This window comes from Malus sylvestris, chromosome 4 (genome assembly GCF_916048215.2).
Source record: "Malus sylvestris chromosome 4, drMalSylv7.2, whole genome shotgun sequence".
Taxonomy (NCBI): domain Eukaryota; kingdom Viridiplantae; phylum Streptophyta; class Magnoliopsida; order Rosales; family Rosaceae; genus Malus; species Malus sylvestris.
Window position 1 is genome coordinate 23,198,930 of NC_062263.1, and position 20,338 is coordinate 23,219,267.

General features: G+C 35.4%; 3 protein-coding genes across 3 annotated transcripts in view; all 3 read right to left on the minus strand.

The window, feature by feature from the left end:
• LOC126618225 (probable LRR receptor-like serine/threonine-protein kinase At3g47570) overlaps window positions 1-20,338 on the minus strand; it is a 107,026-nt gene that overhangs the window by 20,671 nt on the left and 66,017 nt on the right. Inside the window, exon 2 of the mRNA XM_050286288.1 lies at window positions 2,507-2,630. The gene's annotated coding sequence lies outside the window, so the exon portion shown is untranslated. The remainder of the gene's footprint in view (window positions 1-2,506; window positions 2,631-20,338) is intronic.
• Window positions 9,759-12,964, minus strand: LOC126619141 (probable LRR receptor-like serine/threonine-protein kinase At3g47570; the record flags this gene model as incomplete). The annotated part of the gene is made up of 3 exons (XM_050287425.1): window positions 9,759-10,202; window positions 10,392-10,740; window positions 12,851-12,964. Coding segments are annotated over 3 exons (873 nt in total), but the record flags the coding sequence as incomplete, so codon positions are not given.
• On the minus strand, window positions 15,765-19,093 carry LOC126618227 (probable LRR receptor-like serine/threonine-protein kinase At3g47570). Its single transcript, XM_050286290.1, has 2 exons — window positions 16,378-19,093; window positions 15,765-16,177 (listed from the first exon to the last, which is right to left on the minus strand). Exons 1-2 carry the CDS (start codon window positions 19,091-19,093, stop codon window positions 15,765-15,767), a joined length of 3,129 nt encoding a protein of 1,042 aa, XP_050142247.1.

Below are 20,338 nucleotides of genomic sequence, written 5' to 3' on the forward strand. Positions count from 1 at the left end.
TAAAGCAATCATCAACTCGGAAATTTTCATGAGAAGTAGTGGAAGTGGATGCATAATAAAATTAGTCACTTATTCTCCATTAATTATGAATTCATGTTCATGTTTTTCTCGGTAAAGTGTGGTTTGGTATGCAGCACTTGCGGCAGGGGCAAGTGGAAAAACATAGCGAAGTGGAAGAATGCGGAGACAATGGGTCCCTTCACTCACACCCCACTAGGCCACTACCTTAGTGCTCTTGCCTTTCCCATCCTAATACCTATGAGATATATTACTTGATTTGGGACGGTATTGTGTGCAGTATTTCAAATTAATAATGCTCTGTCATGCAAGTTTTTTGCTCAAATTAAAATATATGCAAAAGATTAAATTCTTGTCATTCGTTGTTTAGAAAATGGGAATCGTGTAAAGGATACTGTTGATTTTTTTTTTAAACATGATATTATCTACCCTAAGAGAAATTAAGTGGGCTAAGCCTCACAATGAGCTACCAATAAAATGGTTCAAATTCGCTTTTGGCTAAAATCGAACATAAGACCTCACACTTATAAAGTGTAAAGTGGGCTAAGCCTCACAATAAGCTAGCAATAAAATGGTTCAAATTCGCTTTTGGCTAGAATCGAACATAAGACCTCACACTTATAAATGAAGAGGAATACCACTAAACCGTAATACTAAGTGGTTAGACACCATTGAATTGGTAAATACTAAACAAAAGAAATAGTCGATGGCATCGTGAGGCCCTGAAACTTGAGAAAATATATGTAAAAACTGATGATTAAAACCTTACTTAAGTCACATTGTGGAAATTGAAATTTTGAGATTCATATTGGCTGAACTGATTGACGCGTTGACTTTGAAGTCTTTTCCCTACTTATTGAGAAATTGTCGTTTCTCAAAAATTGAAATGCTTAATCCCGAGTCATTTCTCAAAAGTCTAGAGACTTTGTTGATCACGCGGATAATGACTCCAAGTCCAAGATATAAGATACAAGCGAACGCACAAAGTTATTTTCGGAACTTATACATGGGAATTACCTACAGTAATGAGGACCTGAAACCTTCAATATCTCCACCGTTTCCATATGCATAATACATCTACTTTAATGCTTGCATTCCTCCCGAAGAATGAACTCATTCTCCCACTTCCAGATAATGTATCTTTACCAAAAAAGTTTCATAATTGAAACTGTTCAATCTTTTTATCTTCTTTTAAAGATCATCCCAATTAAAAATCAAACAAATCAGTGATACATTGGTTGACTAAGCGACCACCGATTCAAATAATTTTTTGTATGGATGATCTTCAAATGAAGATTAAGAAATTGAACGATTTCGATTATGAAATTACTACCTTGCGTTATTTGCAATTGGAAAAATAAGCTCATCCCATAGGAGAGTGCAAGTATTATCCTTATAGAGGGGGATTGATCTATAATAGATATAGCCTATTGTTAGATATGATGCTGTTTGACCCCAGCCTTCCTCTTCTGTTGTAACTGATTTCATAATGTGTAATTTTTTATCCGTTTATATTTCAAATGTGTTATCATTGCACATAGACTGGCAAGGTATGGTCTTTTAGTGGAGCAAGATTTGATTTGGTTCTAGGAACCTTTGGATATAATCGTTGACTTGTTAGTCGTGGATGGAGTTCATTTGTAAATGGTTTGGAACACTCTTTTCCTTCGACCATGTTGAAATTTCTGGCAAGATTTTTACAAATAGCTCCACACTACACAAACAATAATTTGAAAGCTATAAGTCATGTACTAATATAAACGAGGCAAGTTCAAAGCGAAGACAGAGAGAGAGGCAAAGAAACAAGAAAAGAAAAACCACAAGCAGCATATCTTTATCCTTCTTTAGTCCTCTAAAACCTTGAGGTACGAGTCTCTAATTGCACTCGTTTTCCGACAACCACATTCATAAGCTTCCGCTCCCTTGGTGATATTGCACAGCAGGAGAGTCCAATCTATATCACTGAAACCAAGCATTCCTTTCATTTCTTTGCTTTCACCATCACGTTCGGAGTCCAGACCAATTACATATGAGAAATGGGGAAAACTCAACGTAAGGGAACATCATCATACCAAAAGAAAGGATAGAAAAACATGCTCATTAGTTATACCCAGTAAAATCAACGCTACAAATTATTAGCCAATTGTAGACAAACTGTAAAACAAAAACTCATATTATAATCACACTGCTGTGGTATAAAGGAGCGCAAGTAAGAGCAGTGGCCTTTAACCGATGTCCACATTTTTTTTTTACGGAGTACTGAATTCAAATGAAGAGAAAGAAAAGACTATCAAGTTATCAACTCATTCCAATTATTTCTAGTAAATTGTCAAAGATAACAGTTTTAACAAATAATTGAGCATAATTGTTATAGCATTATAAAACTTTGTCGATATAAAACTGATAAGAGCTTAGGAGGGTCTCAACACTCGATTATCTAACCAACAATCGAAAGAAAGCACAAGAAAACATATAAAATTGCACTCACACTTGGTTATATTATTTTGCATGCCATTGTCAGCGTTGAGACATCCAGCTTCAACATACAACTTAACCCTCTGGTAGCATTAACCATTTCTCTCTTGCTCTCCCGAAGAGCCTCGTGATTAAAACTGCAAGTGCAAACCCATATGAACAAATTAAGAAAATACAAATTAAACCTGTAATTTAATCTAATGAAAATCAAGAGAGCTTGAATTATTGAATGTCAGCTTAATCCCTAAACAAGATTAATTAAAAAAAAAATTTGAGCAACAGATTAAGAAAGCACAAATCTTCATTGATGGGTTTCTTACAGAAGATGTTCATGGCGACTACAATGAGGGCCTAATCGACAAAACACGGCAACATGAGGCTGCAACAGATTTGTGCTGCGGCCAACATGTTGTGAATTGAGATGCTGCATCGTCTTCCACTCCAGCACCGAGAACCTACACATCTAAATTCTGATAGAGAGGAGTAGAATCTTAATTTAGTTGGAAGAGAAAATTACCTGTTCAGAAAAGGGAATTTTTAGCGTACCTTTTCGGAACAAGTCGACGGGCCGAGGGCCCCCCTTCAATAACACTGGTATTGTCCCCGACTTGATAATTATCACCTGCCCAATCCATCATGTGTGGGGTTTTATAACAAAAGACCCCAGTATTAGTTGGAGTGAGGTAATCATATTTAAACTCATTCTTTTTTCCTTCCCCACCGATGTAGAATAGCCAACATACCTTTTACAATTCTTACAAATTTAACCATAAATCCATGTAAAATTTCTAAATTGCCTCCTCTCTTCTCCCTTGTCTCTTCCCCCTCTTTTCAACTCCCACCAGTCCACCACAGCGCCACCCACTCTGTCTCTTCTCCCAAATCCAGTTAGGCACTCAAAACTGATGTAAAGAAATATATGTGGGGAATTTATCCTTCAAATTTATTGTGTTCCAAGTACAGGCGCTCCAAACTATCACATCTGCCGAGGCTACTGGAGATTTCACTGATAACTTATTGTTCGATATATCTAGCATTGCGAGATGTACAAAATCACCTACTTCACTTGGCAGTGAACCAGTCAAATAATTGTCGGCAATGTCCAAAGAAATTCAAAGATATGAAAGCTTAGTAAGGTATTCTTCTCGTAAGATTGTAACTAAAAAGTGTAAGTATTAACAAATCTCGGCAACATCACCGGCGGTTACTCACAGTCGAAGTTTGGTGTTGTTGGTCTCAACGCCAAGGTAACATAAATTTGTTGTTCTTAGATTTTAGGCTAGTTTTTGAGTTAATTTTTTATTCAAGCTTTGCAAAACAGGCTTACCAAACAAGTTTTTGAGTTGGAATTTGATAAACAGTTTTGAGTTTAAAACCTTGAATTCAAATAAAGTACCAAACGGGCTCTAAAACTCCCAAATTAACTAGAACCCTAGCCAACTATCTGGCTATCGGACTCACTTAGCTTCGAGAACCCCTTTGATAACGGTACTACAAATTCAAAAATTTCAAGACCAACCCAATATGCAAATCTGCATAATTTCAACAATTTCATCAAATTGCAGGGTGTTTATATTCACAAATCATGAAACTTACGCCAAATAATAAAAGTGGTTTACTTTTGTAAACAATTCATCAGATTACGAACTAACAAAGAATGTAATTTCAAGAAAATGTGCAAGTTCATCATCAATGAAAAGCAGTTCATTGCCCCATAAGTACAAAAACAGAAAAACCCACAAAAATCCATATTTTTTTCCTTTTTTAATTTCTAATTACTCTTTCAGCTTCTGGGCGCTTGCGATTTTGCCCAATTCCCATCACAGAAAACAAATTGTGGTATTTAAAAAGGCTGTGTAAATAGATGAAACAATTCATGAATTGAACAGAAAAGGAACCCCTAAAACGGCTAATCGAATGCGCATTCGGTTAGAAATTTAAGTTTCAGACGGAAAAAAATTCAAAATTAAGCAGCAGTTTCTACATACGCGAAAGCTAGAGAGGAAGAACGAGTAGCTAAAGGACCAATGCTTACCGAATATAGCTGGAGAGGACTCGGATGAAGGGCTGCTACTGTATGAGAGAGGAGAGCACAAATGGCACAAAGAATCGAATAGGGCTAATGTTTTGTTTTCTTTTAAGTTTCAATTAAAAATTCATACAACAATTTCATTTTTTTTATTTATTTTTTCTTATTTATTATTGGGTAGATGATTTTCACCTACCCTGACTTCTCACTCTTTTTAATTTTAATAATCAGATTAATAAAGCAAACAAGAACCAACAAAATTTAACAAGTAGTGTAAAAATTAAAAAGTGTTTATGTTTAGGAAACTTTAACGAAAAGCTCCCGGTACTGTTCACTTTAACGAAAAACCACATTTTTACACTAAAAAGTCAATCCTGGTACTATTCATTTTACCCTTTATTTTGTCCTTATCATTAAAACTCAAAGTTTTCAAACCTTTTTCATTAGTTTTCCTTTATGTTTATAACTTCACTTTTATCAAAATAGCTTTATATAATTTAATAAAAAACGCTTAACAAAAACAAGATAGCGGTGGTGATAGTATCGTAAATGAATTTAGTTTGGCTGCGGTAACTATATAGTAAATAAGTTAAAGCTATTTCTTCATAAAATTTGTAATTGTCCTTAGAGCAAGTCCACCGGGAAAAAAATGTCCCAGCCCTCAGTCCAAAAAACAAGTTGGCCCTCAGTCCATTTGCTCCAGCCCGTGGAGTTGCCTGGCACCCAGCCCATGTCAGGCAACAGCCCAGCACATTTTGGACTGACCAAGAAGCTGGCATGTTTCTCAAGCGCGTGCAACACAAGCGCGCAAGGCACGAGTGGGTTTCAGGCTTTCCTGAAAATGTGTCAGCCCACTTGGGCTCAGCGACGTGGCGTTATGATAGCCGTTGGATTTCCAACGGCTAGTTTTTCTAGACCGTTGGATTTCCAACGGTAAAAAAAATTTAAATTTTACTTTTAAACTGGACCGTCCGATCAAAGATCAACGGTCCAGATTAATTAACTTAATTAAAATTATTAAAAAATACAGAAAAATTATTAAAAAATACAAAAAATTTAAAAAAAAATTATTTTTTTCTTTCTATAGTTTATCTGAGGAGTTTATGTAATTTTATTTTAGTGTGTTTTTTTTAAGTTTATTTGATGAGTATGTAATTTTATTTCAATGTGTTTTTTTTTTAAGTTTATTTGAAATTTTATCCAAAATTGGTTAAAAATCATATCCGAAATAAACTTAAAAAAGAAAAAAAACACACCAAATAAATGCGCTGGGTGCCAGCGCATTTTTTTAGGGATGGAGATGCTTTGGTCTGTTAATGTTCACTGGGGTCTATTACTGTTCACTTGAGTGGATAAATGCGCTGGGTGCTGGCACAAAGTCTTTAGGGGTGGACTTGCTCTTATGAATAAAAAACGTTCATTAGATATTTTTGAATAAAAATAAGTTGGTGAGGCATTTTTCATTAGTCTTATAATTTTTTATTTTTGTGATGGGAGGGTAAATTGGCACGTTTAATTAGGACTCAAAACTAAAGTGAAAGTTGTTAGATCTCACATTGTCCAGAGGAGTGGATCATTTATACATTATATGTACATGCCCACCTCCTTAGCACGAGGCCTTTTGGAAGCTCACTAGCTTTGGGTTCCATAGGAACTCTGAAGTTAAGCGAGTTCTCCCAGGATGGGTGACCCACTGAGAAGTTGTCGTGTGAATTCCTAGAAATAAAACCGTGAGGGCATGATCGGGACCCATGGACGAAGCCAGAAATTTAACTAAGAGGGGGCATCTTAAAAAATTTGAGCTCCTTTTTTGGACAAATAAAGCTAGTTTTTTTACAAATGCTGAAAAAATTACTTACAAAATGCCTAATTTTATTACTCTATTGTCTAATTTTGTCTTTAATTGTTGACAATCTAATGCTCATTTGTACTAATTAACCAAGTACATGCAACTCAACAAGGTTTAGACATTAGTGCATGAGAAATATATACAAGACGGATGGGCATTTAAAAACTAAAAGAGGATTTTCACTATTTTAATATAATTAATTGAATAATCTGCAAAGCATGATTAATTGAATAATTTGTAATGAAACAAAAGGGATGAGAGGGGGCATGTGCCCCCACAAGGCCTTACCTCCCTCCATCCATGTCGAGACCCAAAGTAGATAATATCGTGCTATGGCGAAGTTGAGCCCGAGATATGGTTAAGCCCGGATTGGGATGTAACAAAAGTGGTAAAAATAAAAAGGTCAAAAGTTCAGCATAATTAGTAAAAGGTATAGTAAGTGAAGCACGTGTATAACTTTACTAAAATAATACTTAGAAAATTTAGGCATTTTTTAAATTTTAATATTGATTTAATTGATAATATGTTAAAAATATGAGTAAAATGCATGAATTTTATATGTATTGTTGAAAGAGATGTGAAAATATCGTGTTTTAAACGTGAAAAAAAAAAGGTATTGTGCATTGGAGTTTTAGGGGGTGTATTCAATTGAGAATTTGAGAGACTTTAATGGATTTATAGGGAGGTGTATTTAATTAGGATTTTGAGGGATTTTAATTCTTTTAATGAATCTAGGGGTATTCAATCAGGATTTTAAGTGATTCTTTGAAATTCAAGATGCATTCAACTAGAAGTTTAAGATAGTTTATTAAAATCCTTAGAAATCCGGGTGTATTCAATTAGGATTTTAAAGAAGTTTATAACATTACAAGTGTATTCAATTAGAAATTGATTTTAAAGAATTTGAGAAATTTGAGGGAATTTGAGAGATTTCGTAGTGTATTTTAAGCATCCACAAATCTCATCTCTCCCCATGTGATTTCGAGGAAATTGAATAAAAAATTTTATATGGAATCTCTGCAAATTAATTAAACTCTATAAAAAATCATGGATTTATAAATCCATTAAAGTCTCTCAAATTCTCAATTGAATACACCCCCCATAAATCTATGAATTTTTATGGAGTTTAATTGATTTATAGAGATTCTATATGAAATTTTGCTTCAATTCCCTCGAAATCACATGGGGAGAGATGAGATTTGTGGATGCTTAAAATACACTATGAAATCTCTCAAATTCTCTCAAATTCCTCAACTTTCTCAAATTCTTTAAAATCAATTTCTAATTGAATACACCCGGATTTCTAAGAATTTTAATAAACTATTTTAAAATTCTAATTGAATACACCTTGAATTTCAAAGAATCACCGAAAATCCTGATTGAATACCCCTAGATTCATTAAAAGAATTAAAATCCCTCAAAATCCTAATTGAATACACCCCCTTAAAAAACATACAATTTAAGGAATCATTAATACGTGTATAGAAAACAAAACTTGTTAAAATATGTATGTACATATAATAAGGATATTATATGCAAATTTACTATGACAATGCTAAATATTTTGAGAATTGTTATTGATTCTTCAGAAAAAATCATTACATTCTTTTCTAATAAAACATATGGCAAGAAATATTAGCAATTTTCATATTAAATTTATTATTTTGTTTTATTCAAAAACGATTTTATGGAGTGGAAAATCGATTCTAGAACTTCAACTACAACGAAAACTCCTAACATGAGCATCCCCTTCACTCCAAACCTTTTGCTCTCACCATCACGTAACTTTCTGCTTCTTAGTATCTGTAGAATTATCAGAGAGACGGGCGAAGGGTCCACTTCCAACAACACCGATATTGTCCTTAACTTGGTAATTAGCACCTGCACAATCCGTCAGGTGTATGGTTTTATCACAAAATGCCTCGGTATTAGTTGGAGTGAGGTTATGATATTTAAACTCTTAGTTTCTCATTGATACGATCGATGTGAGACATTTCAACATTATCCACCTTCTTTCTCACACTCCAAACACCATTTGCAAATTCTATCAAAACTGATAGCAGTTTGTGACTACTTTTTGCAGAGTTAGCCATTCAACCAAGGAACAAAATGCCGATAATATCGACGATATTTCGCCGATATTATCGGTTTTTCATGGTACCGATATTTTAATAGGTATCCAACGGGTTTTCGTCAAAATATCGCGATATTATCGATAATATCGCGATATTTTGGAACTGTGCTACTCGAAGAAGAACGCCGGAGCTTCTACAGCTCTGGCCGATTGTAAAAGACCTCCTCCATCAGAACCTTGAAGGGGAACTGCGGATCGGCGGCGACTTGGGATCTCCACCCATTAAGAAACATACCCAGAACTCCGAATCCCGAAACTGACGACGACGACGAAAACGAGTCGTTGAAGTTCCCATCTCCGCCCCGGCTCCATCCCTCGCTGTTTCCTCCCGTTCCTGCGCCGCCACCGCCACTGTTCCTATCTCCGCCCCGGCTCCATCCCCAGCTGTTTTTGTTTCAAAGAAAAAAACGAAAGGTAAAGCCTAGATCTGAAAGGAGTGAGAGAGAGGTAGGGATAGATGAACATATGATTTTGTTTGGCTGAGAAAGAGAGTGATGTGGGCAAGAGAGAGAAAGACACATGGGTAGATGAATATAATTTTGTCTTTAAAACACCAAGGGGATTCGAACCCTTCCCATTTTACTCCTTCAACACCTTGACCATTATATTACTTATGTTTTTGTGAAAATATGCTAAAATACACCTACTCTACACATAAAGATGATGAAGATAGTGAAAATTTTGAACCTCATAGGAACTCTATGTGGTACTAAGTCACTCATGTATCTTACCATGCAATGCATAAAATGTAAAATATTGTATTAATTCATTATATATAAATGATTATGGTGTATTTAAACTTCTTTCATTAATTACTACATATTTTCTACACTCTAAATCAGTTAAATCCATCATGCAATGCATTTCCTTCCAATTTTTTGTGATAAACTAATAGATAATTGACTAAATAAATATCCTGCAAAGTTTCAATAAAAATTTCCAAGGTTTTCTTACAATTTCCGTGGTTTCCATATTATTTTTATCGATATCGATAATATCCCGATATTTCCATCGATATTTCCGTGTTTTTGGACTACCGATATTTCTGATATCATCGATATTTTATACCTTGCATTCAACAAAGAACATAAAAAATATTTATCCAACAAAAACCACTAATCATTAAAATTCTAAAAACACCACACAAATTAAAATTCAAAGCAATAGCAAGAGAAAGAAAGCAAAAATAGAAAGAAAATTTTGGTGAGTAGATAGTGGAAAATATTATTGATGAGTGATCATGTCCTTTCTCCTTTGGGCAACATGCTTTGTCCTTGTCAAGTCTTCTTAAACTTTGAGGTACATGTCTCTGATTGTGCTCATTTTTCTGACAACCGCGTCCATCAGCATCCACTTCCTTGGTGACGTTGCACAACAAGAGAGTCCTATCTGCATCACTGAAACCAAGCATTCCTTTAATTTCTTTGCTTTCACCGAGCCACCATTGTTACATCTGGATGGAGTTCGTTCTCGCACTATGTCATTGTTGACATCACCATCTGTTTCGAGGTCGAGGATAATTGAATGGTCAACGTCCATGACATGGTCAGGCAAAGTCATGGCTACAAATTGGTAAATGCTTAGACCGCCTTTAAACATGTCATCGGTAGGTCTTTTCCCTGTGAACATTTCCAGCAATAGTATCCCATAACTGTAAACATCTCCAAGTATGGAAACTTGGCCTCCTGTGCCGTACTTTGCCAAGATAGACATACAATATGTCGTATGCAATTGACTATTAGAAGAATATATTCTTTAGATTATACGTTACTTATTTTCCAAGAAAAAAAGAGGCAGTAATGTATTTTTCATAAATAGAGATTAATTAGTTGTTTTTTTGTAATAATTTACTAAGAACATAAAGTTAGAATGACAGAAACTCATACCTGGAGGAATGTAGCCTATAGAACCCTTTAGCTGAGATGACATTGTTTGACTGAAGGAGGGATCATTTGATGTTTCGAAGAGGAACCTTGCCAAACCAAAATCCCCAACATGGGCTACCATATCTTCATCAAGTAGTACGTTGCTCGGCTTTAGATCACAATGAACAATGGTCGTTTCACAATGGTGGTGGAGATAATCTAACGCAGAAGCAACATCAATGGCGATGTTCAATCTTTGCATAAAACTCATTATTTTGCTTAGAGATTCCTCCTCATATCTTGGATACAACATTGAGTCTAGACTTCCATTTGCCATGAACTCGAAAACTAGACTTTTGAAGTCCTTGCCCTGGTTATCAAAGCTCGAGCATGCAGTTATGATCTTGAGAAGATTACGATGCCTTATACTCCTTAAAGTTTTGCATTCATCTATGAAACTCTTGGAAGCTCTTTGTTGTTAAAGGTTTAGTACTTTAACAGCAACTATTGTTCCATCACTAGGAATTACCCCTTTATAAACATAACCAAAACTTCCCAAACCAATAAGATTATCCGCAGAGAACCCGTTAGTTGATTCAACGAGTTGTGAGTAGGAGACACCTGATTTCCAATCCTTATATGAACGTGAAGTTGCAAGTCTATCTCTTGACTTTTTCAGCATTGAACAAGCGACACAGAAGCATGATAGAGCAATTATGATTCCAAATACACATGCTATGGGGACGACTACTTTTGGGGAATGTAGTCCTCGAGATGAATGGTGTTTTTTTTGGGGGCATGAAGGTAGATGTAGTTGTGGGATGCCACCACAGAGCCTATGATTTCCAAGAATAGAAACACCACTAGCATTTGCAAAAATACCATCTTTAGGCAGCTCGCCCTCAAAATCATTGTACGAAAGATTGAGATACTTGAGAGCACCAAGCTTACCTTTGAATTTAGGAATCGGCCCAGACAAGTTGTTGCTTGAAATATCAAGTTTTTCCAAGCCTTTCAAATTCTTAAGAGATTGAGGAATCATTCCTTCAAACTTATTATCTTGCAAAGACAAGCGCTCCAAACTAGTACAACTGCTGAGGGTGCTCGGGATTTCACCTAATAAATTGTTTCTTGATACATTTAGCTCCGTGAGATGCACTAAATCACCCACCTCAAAGGGCATCAGACCCGTCAAATAATTATCAGACAGGTCTAAAGAAATTGAAAGAGTTGAAAGCTCCATAAGCTTTTTAGGTATGGTGCCCGTAAGGTTGTTACTGGAAAGGGAAAGATCTAATGGGTTTTGGTAATTTCCCAGACTTGGAGGTATACTGCCCTCAAACCTATTGAACTCCATGTAAAGGTTTAACAATGAAGTCATGTTACCAAGGGAAGACGGGATTGACCCAGAAAATTCATTAGCATTCAAATACAGTTGCTCTAACTTCTTTAGCTTCCCAATTTCAAGCGGGACACTACCACCCAAATGGTTATCGTCTAATGCTATATTCAAGTTTATAAGGTTTCCAATGCCGTTAGGGAGGCTTCCATGTATCAAATTTAACCCTAGACCAAGAATATTAAGTTGGGTCGACAAGTTGGCTATGGATCCCCCAGAGGGGATACAAGTATTATCCTTATATATAGAGGGGGATTAATCTATAATTAATATAGCCTATTGTTAGAGATGATGCTGGATGAATTGGTTGCATACAATACAGGCTTACTAAACAAGTTTTTGAGTTTAAAACCTTGAATTCAAATAGAGTACCAAACGGTCTCTAATACTCCCAAATTAACTACAACCCTAGCCAGCTATCTGGCTAGCGGACTCACTTAGCTTTCGAGAGCCCCTTAGATGCTCCTGCATCAACTGATAACGCTACTACAAATTCAAACATTTCAAGACTAACCCAATTGCAAATCTGCATAATTTCAACAATTTCATGCCAAATTGCAGGATGTTTATATTCGCAAATCACGAAATTTACGCCAAATATATCAGCTACGAATATTTGTAAACTCTTTTACAACTATGCACAAAAATAATAGAAGTGGTTTACTTTTGTAACACCAATTCATCAGAGTAAGAACTAACAAATAAGGTAATTTCAAGAAAATGTGAAAGTTCATCATCATTGAAAAGCAGTTCATTGCCCCATAAGTACAAAAACAGAAAAAACCCACAATATTCCAAATTTTTCCAATTTTAATTTCTAGTTACTCTTTCAACTTCTGGGCGCTTGCGATGTTTGCCTAATTCCCATCACAGAAAACATATTGTGGAATTTAAAAAGGCTGTGCAAATAGATCAAACGATTCATGAATTGAATAGAAAAAGGAACCCTAAAACAGGTAATCGAATGCGCATTCGGCTAGAAATTTAAATTTCAGATGGAAAAAATTCAAAATTAAGCAGCAATTTCTACATACTCGAAAGCTAGAGAGGGAGAACGAGTAGCTAAGGGGCCAATGATTACCGAAGATAGATGGAGAGGACTCGGATGAAGGGCTGCTACTGAGAGATGCGAGCACAAATTTGGGATTGGCGCGATTGGGGGCTGACTGAGAGAATCGAATAGAAAGAAAGAAGTTCAAAAGTCAAGTACAGTTCGTAAAATTAAAAAATAAAAAAAATAAAAAAAGGGTCAAAAGTTAAGAATGCCTCTAATTTTTTATTAAAATTTAAAAATTTTAACTCAGAAAATTTAGGTTTGGGTAAATAGCTAAAATGCTTCATGAGATTTACATAACTCATTACTTTGGTCCCTAGCATTTCAAATCAATCAAAATGGTCCCTGAGATTGTACGTCATCCATTATTTTGGTCATTCCGTTAAAAACTCCGTTAAGTGTCTCGGAGCTTTTAATTGGAAGTTTTGTCAATTTTCAAAGCTTCGTAACTCAATCGTTTCTTAACCAAATTCGACCCATAATATATCAAAATGAAGATATGAAAGTGTAGAATAAGATTATACCCATTTAGAAGCCCAATGGGTGCCGGAGATGGCCGGAAAATATCCTCAAAGTTGACTGGTCCGAGAGAAAACTGGAAAACTCGCCGAAAACTGGGTAAACTTTAAACGTTCATAACTTCTTTAATACTCAACGAAATTAAGTGATTCAAAAACCAAACTCATACTTCTCGATGAGACAAAGATAACGGTACATTTTTGGATGGCTAACTCGCCGTGGTTTGGCCGGAAAACAGCTCGAAATTGGCTGTCCATGGCCACTTTCGAGCCGTTTTTCGGCCAAACCACGGCGAGTTAGCCATAGAAAAAGTACCATTCTCTTCGTCTCGTGGAGAAGTATGATTTTCGTTTTTGAATCACTTGATTTCGTTAAGTATTGAAGAAGTTATGAACGTTTAAAGTTTGCCCAGTTTCCGACGAGTGTTCTAGTTTTCCCTCGGACCAGTCAACTTTGAGGCTATTTTCCGGCCATCTCCGGCAACCATTGGGCTTCCAAATAGGTATAATCTTACTCTACAATTTCCTATCTTCATTTTGATATATTATGGATCGAATTTGGTTAAGAAACGATTAAGTTACGAAGTTTTAAAAATTACCCAAACTTCCAGCCAAGAGCTCCGGGACACTTAACGGAGTTTTTAACGGAATGACCAAAATGATGGATGGTGGACAATCTCAGGGACCACTTGGATTGATTTGAAATGTTAGGGACCAAAGTGATGAGTTATGCAAATCTTAGGGACCATTTTGGTTATTTAGCCTTTAGGTTTTAATCCATAAATAGTTTTTCTTCTCTAACATTTCCGGGTTAAATTTTTAACCCGAGATTATTAAAGAATGAATTTAGGATTTTTTTTCTTCTTCTTAAAGTAACCTTTCTAAAAAGGAATAATTATGTAAACTATTCTAATTTAATTTTATGAACATTTTAACCTAAAAATATTTAGATTCCGATAAATATTGAAAAATCATTAAACCGAGACCCTGAAACTCGTGAAACACTATGAAAGATATGAAACACATAAATGATTTTTTTTGTATTACTTTAGTCATTGGATTTAAATTTGGACCTTTAGATTTTTTAATTTTTTTTTACCGATGGATTAGATCATATTTGATCTTAGCCGTTATATTAAATGAATTTATAAATATAAAACTAAAAAAAGTACACATATAGGGTGGGCTAGTCCCACTAACCTAGGGAAAATCCTGGGCTAAATTTGCACCAAAAATGAGTTTTGGGTTTAAACTAATATTTGGCCCAAGGGTTGGAGCAAGTTGGGATAAGTTTAAAACCTAAAATTTGATTTTACTCCGAGGATTAGAGATTGTCTAAGCATAGTTAGTGAAATGTATAGTATGTGAAAAATATGCAAGGTGTATAACTTTACTAAAATAATACTTTGAAAATTTGGCCATTTTTTTAAAAATTTAATATTTATTAATCAATAATATGTTAAAAATATGGATAAACTGTGTGAATATAATATGTATTATTGAAAAACGTGTGAAAATAACGTGTTTTAAACGTGAAAAATATGTATAGTACGTTGGAGTTTTAAAAAGCGTATTAATACGTGTACGAAAAACAAAACTTGTTAAAATACGTATGTACATATATAATAAGGATATTATACGCAAATTTAGTAACTACGAAGTTAAGTGACAATGCTAAATATTTTGAAAATTGTTATTGACACTTCAGAAAAAATCATTATGTTCTTTTCTAATAAAATATATTGTAAGAAATGTTAGCAATTTTCATATTAAATTTAATGTTTTGTTTTATACAAGCAATTTTATGGAATGGGAAATCAATCTCAGGCCTTCAACCACAACAGAAAAATGCTCCTAACTTGAATGTTCCTTTCACTCCAAACCCTTTTGCACAAAACCTTAATGTTAAGCTCTCACCATCATGCAACTTTCTGCTTTCCCCTTTTACAAGTGAACATCTTTTTTATGTTTTCACTTATGAATACGGCAAAATAGCATTTTTAGAGCACCGAGAACAACAAATTCCGAGATTAAAGAAAAATGTAAGTAGCAATGTTATTACTATCTACCATCTCTCTCACATTCCTAACACCATTTGCAAATTCTATCAAAGCTACTAGCAGTTTGTAACTACTTTTTGCAGAGTTAGCCATTCAACAAAGAATACACTAGAAAAAAAATCCAACAAAAACCGCTAATCATTAAAATTCTAAAAAGCACCGCACAAATTAAAATTCGAAAGCTTCAAGTCATATAAGTAAAACACACCACAAACATAAACGAGACAAAATACAAAGCGATAGCAGGAGAAAGAAAGCAAAAGCATAAAGAAAATTTTGGTGAGTAGAGAGTGGAAAATATTATTGATGAGTCATCATGTCCTTTCTCTGTTGAGTAGCATGCTTTGTCCTTCTCAAGTCTTCTTAAACTTTGAGGTACGAGTCCCTAATTCCACTCATTTTTCTGACAACCGCGTCCATCAGCATCCGTTCCCTTGGTGACATGGCACAGCAAGAGAGTCCTATTTTCATCACTAAAACCAAGCATTCCTTTAATTTCTTTGCTTTCACCGGGCCATGATTGTTACGTCTCGATGGAGTTTGTTCTCGCTCTATGTCATCGTTGACATCACAGTCTGCTTCGAGGTGGAGGATAATTGAATGGTCAACTATGTCCATGACATGGTCAGGCAAAGCCATGGCTACAAATTGGTAAATGCTTAAACCGCCTTTGAACATGTCATCGGTAGGTCTTTTTCCTGTGAACATTTCCAGCAATAGTATCCCATAGCTGTAAACATCTCCAAGTATAGAAACTTGGCCTCCTGTACCATACTCTGCCAGGACATACATACAATATGTCATATGCAATTGACAATTAGAACAATATCTTCTTTAGATTAATATGTTACTTATTTTCCAAGAATAAAAAAGGCAGTAATGTATTTTTCATAAATAGATATTAATTAGTTGGTTTTTAGTAATAATTTACTAAGAACATAAAAAGGAAGTTAGAATGATAGAAACTCATATATACCTGGAGGAATGTAGCCTATAGAACCCTTTAACTGAGATGACATTGTTTGACTGAATGAAGGACCATTTGATGTTTCAAAGAGGAACCTTGCTAAACCAAAATCCCCAACATGGGCTACTATATCTTCATCAAGAAGCACGTTGCTCGGCTTTAGATCACAATGAACAATGGTTGTTTCACAATGGTGGTGGAGATAATCTAACGCAGAAGCAACATCAATGGCAATGTTCAATCTTTGCATAAAACTCAATCTCTTGCTTAGAGTTTGCTCCTCTTCCCTTGGATACAACATTGAGTCAAGACTTCCATTTGCCATGAACTCGAAAACTAGACTTTTGAAGTCTTTACCTTGATTATCAATGCTCGAGCATGTAGTTATGATCTTGAGAAGATTACGGTGCCTTGTACTCCTTAAAGTTTTGCATTCATCTATAAAACTCTTGGAAGCTCCTTGTTGTTGAAGGTTTAATACCTTAATAGCAACTACCGTTCCATCACTAGGAATTATCCCTTTATAAACAGAACCAAAACTTCCCAAACCAATCAGATTATCCACAGAGAACCCATTAGTTGATTCAATGAGTTGTGAGTAGGAGACACCTGATTTCCAATCCTTATAAGAACGTGAAGTTGCAAGCTTATCTCTTGACTTTTTCATTATTGAACAAGCACCAAAGGAGCATGATAGAGCAATTATGATTGCAAATACACAAGCTATAGGGATGACAACTTTTGGGGAATGTAGTCCTCGAGATGAATGGTGTTTTTTTGAGGGGCATGGTGGTAGATGTAATTGTGGGATGCCACCACAGAGCCTATGATTTCCAAGAATAGAGACACCACTAATATTTGCAAAAATCCCTTCTTTAGGCAACTCGCCCTCAAAATCATTGTACGAAAGATTGAGATACTTGAGAGCACCAAGCTTGCCTATGAATTCAGGAATCTGACCAGATAAGTTGTTGCTTGAAATATCAAGTTCTTCCAAGCCTTTTAAAAATTGAAGAGATTGAGGAATTATTCCTTCAAACTTATTACCTTGCAAATACAAGCGCTCCAAACTAGCACAACTGCCGAGGGTGCTTGGGATTTCACCTGATAAATTGTTTCTTAGGAGATTTAGCTCCGTGAGATGCACTAAATCACCCACCTCAAAGGGCAGTTGACCAGTCAAATAATTGTCAGACAAGTCTAAAGAAATTGAAAGGGTTGAAAGCTCCATAAGCGTTTTAGGTATGGTGCCCGTAAGGTTGTTACTTGAAAGTATAAGATCTAATAAGTTTTGGTAGTTTCCAAGACTTGGAGGTATACTGCCCTCAAACCTGTTGACCTCCATGTAGAGGTTTAACAATAACGTCATGTTACCAAGTGAGGACGGGATTGACCCAGAAAATTCGTTACCACCCATATACAACTGCTCTAACTTCTCTAGCTTCCCAATTTCAAGCGGGACATTACCACCCAAATGGTTACCTTCTATTGCTAGAACGGTCAAATTTATAAGATTTCCAATGCCGTTAGGGAGGCTTCCATGTATCACATTGGCCCCAAGAGTAAGAGCTTGTAGTTGGGTCGAAAGGTTGGCTATGGATCTTGGGATCTCTCCTCCAAAATGATTATCGCGAAGACCCAAAAACACCAAACTAGTGCAATTAGCCAAGAAATTGAGAAAATTCAAGTCACCAACTTTTCTCTTTCCCAGTTGATTGCTTTCAAAGTTTAGCGAAACTAAGCTTCGCAAGCTTCCTAGACTTTCACTAGGGACTGTCCCAGAGAAGCCATTTTCAGCAAGCCCAAGCCTCTGAAGTCTAGAAGCATTTGACAATGATATAGGAATATTTCCTCTTATTTTGTTCGCACTAAAGTGAAGCTGTATGAGATTAGGAAGCATAGTGCCGAGATTTGGTGGTAGCTCTCCATGTAAGTGGTTGATAACGACATTGAACATTTGTATGGAGGAAATATTATATATTGAAGAAGGGACTATACCAGACAAATTATTCTCCCCAATTGAGAATTGAACCAAGCCTGTTATATGCCCAAGCTCATTTGGTATGCTTCCTTGCAAATTGTTTCTCACAAGATCAAGAGTCCTCAAAGAAGAAAAGTTTCCTATCCAAGGTGGGATGGATCCAGTGAGATTGTTATCATACAGCCATATATCTTCTAAATTCAACAATGAACTGAGTTGGTTCGGAATTGACCCCTTAATATGATTGTTTTCCAAATTAAGCAATTTTAGTTGTATGCATTGCGACAAATTAGTTGGAATTTTCCCACCAAAGGAATTATGAGAGAGGTTGAGATATTGTAGGCTTTGTAGACGACCCATTTCTGGAGGAATTTCCCCATGAAAGTTGTTGTATCTCAAATTGATTCCAGTGAGATAAGTAAGATTTCCAACTGAAGGTGAAATGGAGCCTACCAACTTTTTTGATTTCAGGTTCAACATCAAGACTCTTTTGGTGGAACGGTGGCATGAAACTCCAACCCAATTGCAGAAATGGATGGAATGATTCCACGAGCTCATGACATCAAAAGGATCTGTGGTTATTCTTTTCTTGAAGTCTAGCAGAGCCAAGCGATCAGATTCATTTTCAAGCAGAGTAAGGTTGCGAAGTGCTGCAGATTCGAGGCATGTGCTCATGCATAAAAGAATGAACCCACGCAGGAATTTGAACAAAACCAGCGTACGATTGGTACATGAATGCCCCATCATTGCTCTAAGACGGAGAGCAAATCAGGTTAGAAGTGTAATTTGCACAAATGCATAAAAGAGAAGAAATGCTATCACATATCACATAGAAGAAACACTTGGATCAATATGTTTAAAAAAAAAATTAGATGGCAACCGTAAGAACTAAAAATAATATATACCTCATTCTACTGTACATCTTACAAGGAATGGAGGAGATTTTTCAAATGAGAGGGGAACTTTGTCCATTCTTAATTAATCTTTTGGCTGCACAAGAGTCTGATTGATGCGATTGCTCACAAGTAACATTTAGAAGGAAAAGCTTAAAGGAAATTTGGATTATTAACCAGAGAGCTTTTGACACTTTAAGTCTCACTTGCATTGGCTTCTACTTTTACCCAAGTCATGAACGTCTGCTTAATTTATACTGCTTCATAAAAATAAAAATAAAAATAAAAATAAATCTTGGAAGAGAAATGTGTTTGAATCTAAAAATGATACTTCTCAATGTTGAGAGTATGAACCTGACATTGAGAAAAGAAGGGATAAGTTGGGCTACTCCCTATATTACCAATTGGAATTATTTCGATTCATGACGTCTATTTCGCAATTACTGTTGTATGATTTTGAGCAGTGGTAAAGCCAGGAATTGTCGCGGGGGGGGGGGGGGGGAGGGGCGAAATTTTTATTTTTTTTGACAAACGATATTATCTACATGGGAGGGGGAGTGGGCTAAGCCTCACAATGAGCTAGCAATAATGTGGTTTAAATTTTCCCTTGGCAAGAATTGAACATAAGTCCTTTTACTTACAAGTGAAAAGGAATACACTAGACCGTAGCATTAAGTGATGGGTTGGGGCGAACTTAAAAGAGTACAAGGTTAAAAAAGATTAGTCAATATTTCATCCAACTCAGTGACCTCACTTTGTTGGAACTACCCAGAATAGTTGAAGAGGACTACCCAGAATATTTGAAGAGGACTACTTGAAATATTTGAAGGAGAATTTAAGCATTGTTTCTTATAATATCCTTCCATTATGTAACCGTATAATGCGGAAAAAATAAAGTCTTAGATTCTTAAACAATACCAATAATCATATAAATTATTCATTAAACAAAATTCAATTCAATTAATCAATAATCAAGAATTCAACTTTAAATAACAATTTTATTCATCAATAATTATAAAATTTCATATCAATAATCAATAATCAATAACCCTATTGATTAATTACTCTATGATTCTATATCTATTAAACAAAATTT